At 39.2% G+C, this 10,477-nt stretch overlaps 1 protein-coding gene across 1 annotated transcript; it reads right to left on the minus strand.

Moving 5' to 3' along the window:
* Window positions 1-2,582: 2,582 nt before the first annotated feature.
* NUP35 (nucleoporin 35) lies at window positions 2,583-10,136 on the minus strand. Its single transcript, XM_029964428.1, has 8 exons — window positions 9,972-10,136; window positions 7,852-7,979; window positions 6,174-6,234; window positions 5,525-5,666; window positions 5,062-5,131; window positions 4,842-4,970; window positions 3,587-3,754; window positions 2,583-3,222 (listed from the first exon to the last, which is right to left on the minus strand). The coding sequence occupies exons 1-8, from the start codon at window positions 10,129-10,131 to the stop codon at window positions 3,145-3,147; spliced, it is 936 nt and encodes a 311-aa protein (XP_029820288.1). The 5' UTR covers window positions 10,132-10,136; the 3' UTR covers window positions 2,583-3,144.
* Window positions 10,137-10,477: the final 341 nt, after the last annotated feature.

The raw sequence follows: 10,477 nt of genomic DNA on the forward strand, positions 1-10,477 counted from the left end.
TGAGTGAACACTGGCAAGATTTTAAATGAAGTTTAGGAACTATTTCCTTGATGCAACATTTAAAAGCCTGAATTACTCACAAATTAAGCTGTTCAGTAAACTCACCTTTGTGCTTTCTTCTTTTATGACAAAAAACACTTCAAGGGACATTCGAGCACCACTATTTTCTCACAGTAGTGTTTGTTTATACACTTCCTAACTGAAGTACAATTCAGATCCCATATTCCATTCACTGCCAGTTAAACCTCTCATTACAGTTCTGAAGAACTGCCACACGGTGGAGGTAGATGCCTACAACTTGGAATGAGAGGCAGAGGTGATGCAGTATCTTCATTTTATGTTAGTGTAAATTAATTACCTAAGTTAATTATCAAATTACTTGCTTTGAAAGCTACTAGAAAGCTAAACTGAGGAGGGGTAGAAGGAAAAAAATAAAGACCATCTCCAAGTTATAAAAGTCTTCAGCAAAAATAAGTTTAAATTGCAGGGTAATTGTCATTGAAACAATACAACAAACCCTTCTACAATTTAAAACCTGTGCAGATCTATATACTAAGAGAATTAGATCCCTGAGTAACATGCTTTTGATCCAGGCAGACAGCAGCAAATATGTATTTTCGAGTTTTATTTTAAACTAAAGCCATAATCCTAAAAACAAAAATGTCATGTGCAGTCTTACAAGAAACCTCATACATCTAAAATCAGAACTCCTTTTCATGAGTGTGTTCTCATCACTGAGGTCCATAACTTTGGCTCCAATGTAAATCCCATCTAGCAGAAGAGAATTCTTCCTTATTGCAAAGTAGCAGATCCTCCATAACAAAGGGGCAGAACTGGATTTTCCAATGCAGTGCTACCCAACAATAGCAGCTGGCCTGGAAAAGGGTTGAAGACTTGAAGACTCTTGCAAGTGTTTCAGAGCTTTTTCATAGATGTACTTCAACAGCCTCTGCCCTTCCACATGTGGCCCCTGGACACCCACATAATAATTATATTACCAGGAACACAAACAGTGGTTTGTGCACTCTGGGACTGTCATTTCTCAGACTGAGCAAGCCCAAATCATTGATAGCAGGGTTTAACTAGTACTCAACACTAAAACAACACATTAAGTCCTACCAGCAGTCTTCACCAGCAGAAGCCACATCATTTCTTAACGATCCTGTCCAGAAGTGCACAGATTTACATGTTCTGAGCTTCCTTCTTCCCCTGTTTACTACATACATCCACTACTCCCAAGTGCTTTTACTCTACAGGAAGCTGCAACAACTGATTACTGTAGTCATTCCTAGAGTTAGGAGAAACAAGAGACTAAGGTAAACAACTCAGTACAGTTTTAAATCTGTAAAATAGATCAGCCAGACTACTGTCCTGGGCTCCAGCTCCTTCCTTATGTACTTAGCTTCAGACTTACTTGGTCCAAGTTCAACATAATCACTTCACTACACCAAATCCAGCACATATCACAACTCTCCAGCACACCAGAAATGTATTCTGCCAAGCAACTAGCAAAACAAGAATTTAGCTGAACTCCCTTTATTTTTCTCCAGTCATATGCATGGCAAATATTTTTTGCCAAGGAAAAAGCCAGATGTATTTTGAGAAAACATGTTCAGGTTTTAAGTCTGAGTAGTTCCCTTTGATCAAATGCAAATGGACAAGTAGTAACCAATATTCTAAAAGCATAAGCCAGCAAAATCCATCAAATGCATCTCAAAAAATCTCTGCATCTGCCTGCAGGTAGGTTCCTTCTAAAGCGTTCAGTGAAGAACAAAGTGCCCCGAGGTAGAAACCTTACTTCTCACTAAGTGCTTTGGGGATTTTAGTCAGGACCATCTCTAGCCTAGTCCTGTAAACTGGATGCCCATCAGCACCTGAGGGACATCAGGCATGCTGCTGGACTAATCTTGCAATCTAATTTTATCAGAGGAATGCAGCTGAAGAACTTTGAGACCACACTGCAGTGTGAAGCAAAGCGTGGAAAGGGGTGTAATTGGATTCACCTGACCAACACACCACTGACCCAAACTAAAAGGCTGATGTTGACCACACTAACACAGCCACAAAGTTATTAAAGGAATAGTAGTTTCCCAAGTATTATGAAAAAGAAATTGTCCTCTTCCCAGATGAATGAGACTATGAGCCTAAATGACACACGTGATTACTTGAGAGGCTCATCTCCAAAACTTCCAGAGGGAAAGTTCAATTCTAAAAGTAAAAATAATTCAGCCAAACCAACACCTTAAGAGAAAATTTCTTAGAAAAGTCTTGAAATGAAAGCAGCTGTGGTCACCAAACATTGCATTTTCCTATTTAGCTACTTCAACTCAATGTTTTCTAGTTTAGAATGCTACAGTTTGTTACCTGTTAAGTGCACACTGCTATAAAATACCCACAGAGACAACATTTAACCACTAGCTAGTTTGAAATCCAGTTTTTACTGCTTTGTAAAAATCAGCAGCACCTCCTCTGCTGATAACACTTCAATAAACATTAGACAGCATCATATTTAATAGTTAAGAGCACTGCAGATAGTTTTTCCTAACAGAACTCATACTTGTTTAAAAACCAACCAAAGGAAAAAACTTCACTTGATCTTTATTAATAAAAAAAAAAAAAAGAGTTCAAAGGCTGCTATGACATTTAGAACAGTATGCCAGAGATAATTATAAAACAGCAATGAATCTTAATTTTAAAAAAATAAAATGACACATACTAAGAACAGCCCCTGTCCCTGGGAGCCAGCTGTGCATAGTTTTCTTCCTGCAAGTAGCCCATAGTCCCTCCAGAGGGGAAAAAAATAAAAAATTAAAGGCATCAGTAAAGGTAGCTGCCATTTTAAGCACTTCCAACTTACTGGGAAATAACTCACAGAAAGTAATTATAGAGAAGTCAGCGCTGACATATTTTCTACAATCATGCAATTGGAGCACAAATGGGAATAAAGCACTTTTATTTACACTTAACTCAGTTTGCAAACCCAGGTGTACATTGCCATCATTTAAAGTGCAAGCTACATGTCTGCTGAATTAACTGAAGGCATAACAGGCGCTGTGGGAGATAAAACACCACCTGTAGTTATACAACTAACCACGGATCCAGCTCCAGCCCTGACCAGCTGAGTGTGTTCCTGCCTCCGGGATATTACCAGCCAAACACATATTCCATTGCTTTGGATACAATACTTTCATCTTTCCTAGGAGTCTGTCTGTCAGAAACCACCTACAGTGGAAGGGAGAAAAAAGAAGAGAGAAAATAGTCAGTCAGTACAGCTAATTCTTTTTACACTAACCCATTTTTATTTCTTTTCCTAAGGACTACTGTATTTTGACAAAATATGTTTGAAATCGTTTCAAAACAAGCCCTTAATCCCTGTAAAAGTGACAAACAATTAATTTATTATTATTGTTATTATTATTATTATTATTATTATTATTTTAGAGACTGAACAGACTGAAGCACATCTTTAAAGAAATGACAGCAAAAGATAAAAGCTAAGGTCACGCTGAAGTTAATTGTCTGTACAGCCTCACACAACCAAGGGGAGACAGCACAAAAACACATGCTTCTTTTTCCCTTAAAATACCTGATAGTCACTAGTGGAAGCTTTATATGCTGTTGCAAGAGGTCTCATTGTAGAAATCCTTGTAGTATTATTTGCAAGTTGTATTGGTGTGCCAGTAGATTTTGTAGGTGGAGTGAAAACCGAAGACATTGAGGATGTAGAGCTTCTTTCAGAGTTTTCCATCACACTCTTAAAAAGAGGGTTAATACAATGTAAACAAATACTAAAAAGCAGTATTCCAACCTTATCTAAAATTGTCTACTATCTAAAATTGTTTGATAAAATGTATTCATACCCCAAAGATAAATGGCCTGTCAGTAAAGAGCACACAGGTACAGACCACCACCAAGCATTTTCCTCACTGCAATCATTCACATGTTGGATTATGCCATTGCAAAGTAGTGAAAGCTTGGAATCTGTTCACAGTCTGTATTAAACCTCAACCAAGTTTGAAACAGTGTAGAGAAGATATATTGTACTAATTGCAACAAACTTCAAGTAGTAACTTGTTTCAGGCCCAGTAGAACAAAGTAGTATAACACTCCCTTTCTAAATACTTCTAAAATATTTGACCTGATCCAGACAAAACTGTCTTCAAGTCTTTAGCAACTCTCACCTTTTGCTCAGACTCAGCTTGCCAAAGAGTTTCATTCACTGCCTTTAGCAGATGCCAGAAAAGAAGTCAGAAGGCTCCATTTTGTAAGCTTTTGTTTGGAAAGGAATGCATGTAAAATCAAAGAGGCATCAAGTGACTTGATGGGCACCACGAGTTCCACCAGAACCCAGAGGATACATGGTGGGAAATAACAACTAGCCTGGGGGGGCAAATTTTCAGTTCAATGTACTAATATAAACTCAAAAGCCAGAAACACATGAATAGTCACATTAAAAAGAGAGGGACAATGAGGAGGGGCAGCAACAGTCTTAATCTGCCCTCACTTATATGTTGCAGCCTCTGAGTGCCATAAATTCCAGTTGGGAAACTTGTCTCAGTTGCCTCACGTTACAGTTTCATTTCACTACCTTCAACAGCAGTATAATTCTGTGCACTGCAACTTCCAAGGAGCAGAGACTGCCCACAATGATCCTCCTCAGCAGGAAATGTTGAGAAATACTTAAGACCTCGTGTAATGTGTAACATTCTATACCTACACAGCTACATATGCTCTGCAATTCCAAAAGAAAAAAAAATAAAGAGGTCAGGGGAAAAAAAAAACAAAAAGGAAGATCAAAAGAAGGGTGCCTTATATTTAACTAAAAGCAGCTCTTAACTTACTTTATCTATACAGGGCTTGACACCAATCATGATGGATTCACCAAAAATTCTTCCATCTTTGCTCAAGGCTTTCCGGGCTTGAAGCTTAGACTGATATCGAATGTGCATCCAGTTTCCTGTGTTGGACATCTGCAGGAGATGAGGTGAAAATTGTGAAATGCAGCTTCTTAAATACATAAGTCCCAATGTTTTCAGAAATAAGTGTCAAACTAAGACATACCACGTGCTTTAATATGTTTCCATATTGAGCAAACTGTAGAAGAATGTAGGAAGCTGATGCTTGAGGAAATCTGAAGGACAGAAAAAATGTAAAAAAAAAATAAAATTACTAGTAGTTTAAGAATTCAGGTGCTAAAATACAATCCTGTGAAGGGTTTATAGAAATCCAGAAGAGAGCAGTGTGAAACCAATTTAGAAGCAGCAACTTGAGGAATACTACCTTCTAGGCACTTTTACTTCACCACACACCTCCATGGCAGAATGGTGCCTTTCTAACTTGAAAAAAAAAATAACATTCAGCTTAAGTTAAGGTGACTCACTAAAAACTATGTTTGCTTGCTTTAACCACAGTTGTATTTCCTGCACACCTACGAATACCAGACAAGAGCAGTGCCCAAGTATTTCCCTTCACATGTCATGAAGACTTCACCCAGGTTTTTCTAACAGTCTGGAAATCAGCTTACCCAAATACAGTTACCCATGTGTCATCAAGCTGATCTTCTGAAGTAAGGGAATCACCTTGAGTATAAAAAGGATCTAGCTGAGCAGGAGACAGAGTAGTTTTCCTAGGCTGCCCAATACTTGCAGGACTGAACACGCTTGAAGCTGTTAAATTAAAATGGCATCGTTGAACGGATTTCTTTTGCAAAACAGAGAAGCTTAAAAGCCTAGAATAAAAGAATAAATTCAGTATCGAGCATTTCACTTGTATGTGGAGGAGTCTGAGGGAGATTTACTCACAGACACAGACAAAAAGTAAGTCAATCCAAACTTCATATCCACAAGGGTGCTACTAAGTCTCATGACTGAATCAAGATCAGAAACCTTATGAAGATGGAAGGCAACCCATCAATCTCAGCTGCTTCACTCGAGTACAACCACCTCTGTGCTCAGTTCAACAACACTTTTTGAAGAAGGAATAAGTAAAGTTGATCAAAAAATTCAGTGTCAGAATGGATAATTATTTCCTACTCATACACCTTCTGAAAAGCTAATAAATGCACAGTTCCTTTGCAAATTAGTAAGGAATTGATGTAGTTTCAACAGTGATGACTCTTCTGTATTAAGGACAGCAATAAGAAAGCAGATTATATCTTTTTACAGGACATCTACCTGTGCCTGGAGTTGATGGCAGAATTCCAACTGATGGGCTCTGTGTTAAGGAGAAGTTGGCCTGCATTGAAACACAGAAAGTAAATCATTCTTACAGGTATACACTGCTCAGATCAAAAGAGATCATCTTCAGGTGATTTAAGCATCAGGTAAGAATATTAACTGTTACCTTAACTTACTCCTAGTTTTTAAGAGTAAGAACATGTATATTTAATACAAGATTATTAAGAGTTACTAATGAAAAGTTATTTGTACTTAAATGTACTTGACATATGTTTTGTGAAGCAAAGTATCAGTACTCAGAAACCTTACAGTTTAGCTTTTTCAAAATAGTCATCTCACTTATTGCTGCAGTACAGTAATTCACACATCCATGTGATGGGAATCCTGATGGGAAGAATGTCAGCATCCTAAGGCACCAGCATCTAATTCTCACTTCCTAAAGGGTTCAGAAATCATGGGATCACTTGTATTCCTCACTACTAGACTCACTTTCCTGCTCAACTATTTAGTGCAACTGCACTGAAGGGAAGTATACTTCAAGTTTTAGCTGTTAGTACTTTTTTTCTTTTTAACACAGGATTTCAACATCCAAAACAATTTTAGTGTATTTTTAACCTGAATCATGGCATTTCTTCGATACAAGCCCAGCCAAGCTGGAGTGCCTGCAGACATGGCAACACGTGTTCTGACAGCTGTTCAATACCTTTTTCTTAATTTAACTTCCAGCCTTTTAAGACACTGTTGGATTCTGTCTGCCACAGGGAACCTCAGCTTCCAGAACAAACTCTTCAGAAGGCAACATTCAATAGAGAGACTGCTCATTCAGTGAAAAGCATTCTCCTTGCATCAGAAGGATCATGTCCAACGAAAAAGAACATAATAATGCTTGGCTACTCACTTAAGTAGCAGAGCTTATTATAAAAAAATTACCCTGTAGAAATTTTAGTGTTCCTCTTTCAAAATTAACCCCACCTTCCTACCCAAATTTTGATTAGATATTTTACTCAGAAAAAAATTCCTTCTATTTCAGGAAGTGCCTCTATTGCCCACCAAAAGATAATCAGAGAAACATAGAATTGTCTGGCTTGGAAAAGACCTCTAAGATCGAGTCCACTAACACAGCACTGCCATCTTCACCACTGAACCATGTCCCCACATGCCACATCTTTTTGAACACTTCCTGGGATGCTGATTCCAACACTTCCCTGGGCAGCCTCTTCCAACACCTGACAGCCCTTTCAGTGAAGAAATTTTTCCTGCTATCCAATCTAAACATCTTCTGCTGCAACTCGAGGCCATTTCCTCTTCTCCTATCATTTGTTACACCTGGAAGAAGAGACCAACCCCCATCTGCCTACAACTTGCAGGGAGCAAAAGGGCCTTTGTGGCAATCAATAAATCTACAAGCAGGTGAAAATCTGCAACAAGTCTGCATTTGTACATACAAAGCACAACTGAGGCATGACTTGCATTTCTCACTCTCTACTGTAATGATAGGAGTTTGCTTCAGGACAGCAGCAGGCACACCAACCACCCAGAGCCAGCAGCAGCACGAGCAGAAGGCTCACCCATCAGTTTGCTACAGCAGTTTACAAACCCAGGTTGAAGAATTCACCGAGGCAGGAAGCTGCCCCACATCTTCTGCTAAGAACAGGCCAGTACCAGAGACACTTACTGGTCTTCCTGAGGTTAGAGGTGTTGATCCAAGCCCAGGACTAGACAACTCATCATAAATGCTCCTGACAGGTGGAGCACCACCTTTATCTTTATGTGTGGGGACCACTGGTTGTGGGGGAGATCCTCCTGCAATGCAAAGGGACAAAGGAAGAGCATGAGCAGACTTGCCACTGTACTCCACTGGGGCTTGGTTTTGAGTCTTCAGTGGTAAATTCAGCCATGAAAAAAGCTGTTGGTTGTTTCACTGGGCATTTGCAAGACCATCTGTTCAGGTTTGAATGGTGTACATAACACAGTGTCACATGTGTTAAACTGTATCCTTACAGAAGTACCATCTAAAACTTTTAGACCTCTTCTTAACCCTTCATACTCTCTGTTAACGTGCACTTGTTCTTTTTCTGAAGTTCTGAGCAGACCTCTAGCTACAATGAGCATACAATAGCTACACCTTCCTATTTTAAGGCAGGTTAGCAGTGTATTTTAATTGTTTCAGACACTAACTAGCCTGTAGAGTAGAGATGCAAAAGCAAGACTTTTAAGACTTGAGACGTACTACATGCTAAAGAACCATACCAAAATGCACACAGATGTATTCCATGTGATTGTTACATTCCCACTGCCTAAATTCCTTGGCTTCCCATCTCATTTCACATTAAATAAAAATGTAAGCAAGCTCTTGATAGCAGGGACTAGCTCGCTTTTAGACAGGATGAAGTGAAGCCAGCTTCCCTCTCACAAACTTTGGGACTTCCAGTATAACAGAGAATTAAACTGACTGAGAGACCTTGAGGTATCTCTAAGCACTTTGTGTGGGTTTACCTCAGGAAAAAAACCCCAGTTAACAGTTTTCACTTGCAAAACATTTAGAAACTAAGCTTTTCCACAGTACTTTTCAATCCTAAAATTCTGAGCTTCATGACTCCACTCTGAAGTGTTTAACACATACAAGAACTGCTCCTGTTATATGCAATAACTGTATATTATATAAAGCACTCTCCCATCAAGGTTTTCAGTTTTAGTGATGTATTTAATCACTCATTTTGGTAAGGCTGTTTTAGTACCTTACTGTTTCCTCCTTTACTAAAATTGATACTTTGAGACTGTGATAAAGCCTTTTAAAATCAGTTGGGTGAAATTCCCATCACTACTTCCAATGTCATAAATATTTCCCTAAGAGGTTTGTACTTGATGGGGTCAGGAAAGGCAGACAACAGCAAGAAGTAGGAGATCAACAGACCAACAATCACAGAACATGTTAAGTTGGAAGGGACCCAGAAGGATCATCGAATCCAATCCTGCCTGAGATTCAAAGAAGAGAATATCTAAAATTCTCTTGCAGTGCCTTAATCCTCAGTTTCTCCTTCAAGATGACTATTAACACCATCAGATATTAAATTATGCCAACTGATTTAGTAAAAAAGCCAAGATCAGCCATGATGTGCTAACTACTCACTCATACTTCTCAGAGAAGAACACAGACACAATAATACCAACTTAAAACCATGGGTAAGAGCTCTTCCCAGTCTAATCAATCAGGTCACAGAAAAGAAATGAGTATCTACAGCTAGGAAGAGTCAGTGCTACTTCAGTTCAATGACAGCAGACATCAAGACTAACTACAACCACTAGATATTAATTAAGAAGCATTTTTTTAGTTTCTCTCCTCTCAGTTTTTACAAGTCTGACAATCCATGACATTTTAGAATTGACTGCATAGAAACCAGCAGTTTGCACGTGCTGCACTTAATTTGCCAGCAGACATCTGTTTTAAATAAAGAGAAAACTCTAATGGCTATATGTGCAATTGACTGGTAAAGAGGTGTATAAATTGATTCTGTATTAGCAGAGATTTATATTAACTTCCCAGTAAAACAAAGTTTTCCTGGTACCAAAACTGCCATTTTTAAAACAGCTATTAAACTGAAGACTAGTTTGAAGAATTTAGCCAAACTCCATTGAATACACTCGACTTCACCAGTTATTCAATCAGTGGAATTTGTTTATAGCAAGCTATAAAACTTGCTATAAGGATTCAAGTCTGCAACAGTCAAGCAGAATGACGAGACAAAGCAATTTGTTACTTTCAGGACAATTTTCCAGCATTTTCAGAGTCCTGACCTGCAAGTAGCGGAGACCTCGTTTCCATTACTCCGACTGAAGGGCCGCACAAAGCACGTGGCTGTGGAGTCACCGGTGCAGGTAAGTCACCCATCAAAAACCCGGGAAGGAACTGAGCACCAGCTCCTTGTTTGGGAGACGTCGGGGAGCCGAGAGTCATTGGCTCAGCTCCTGAAAACAAAACGTAAAACCAGGGAAAAGAAAAGTGATCTAGCGTTTTTTTCCAACGCTTTGATTGTGGTTCTGTCAAAGAAATGTAACACGAGATACAGCAAGTGATTAAGATCACGGATTGGAAGGGGCCTCTGGAGATCACCCAGGGCAGGGTCACCTGGAGCAGGTGACACAGGGACATGCCCAGGTGAGTTTGGAATGCCTCCAGAGACAGAGACTCCAAGACCTCCCCGGACAGCCTGTTCCAGTGTCTTCCCACCCGCAATGGAAAGAAGTTCTTCCTCACGTCGAGGTGGAACTCCTTGTGTTTTAGTTTATGGCCATTGCTCCTC

The sequence above is a fragment of the Manacus vitellinus genome, unplaced genomic scaffold, assembly GCF_001715985.3.
Source record: "Manacus vitellinus isolate BGI_N305 unplaced genomic scaffold, ASM171598v3 scaffold_71_pilon, whole genome shotgun sequence".
Taxonomy (NCBI): Eukaryota; Metazoa; Chordata; class Aves; order Passeriformes; family Pipridae; genus Manacus; species Manacus vitellinus.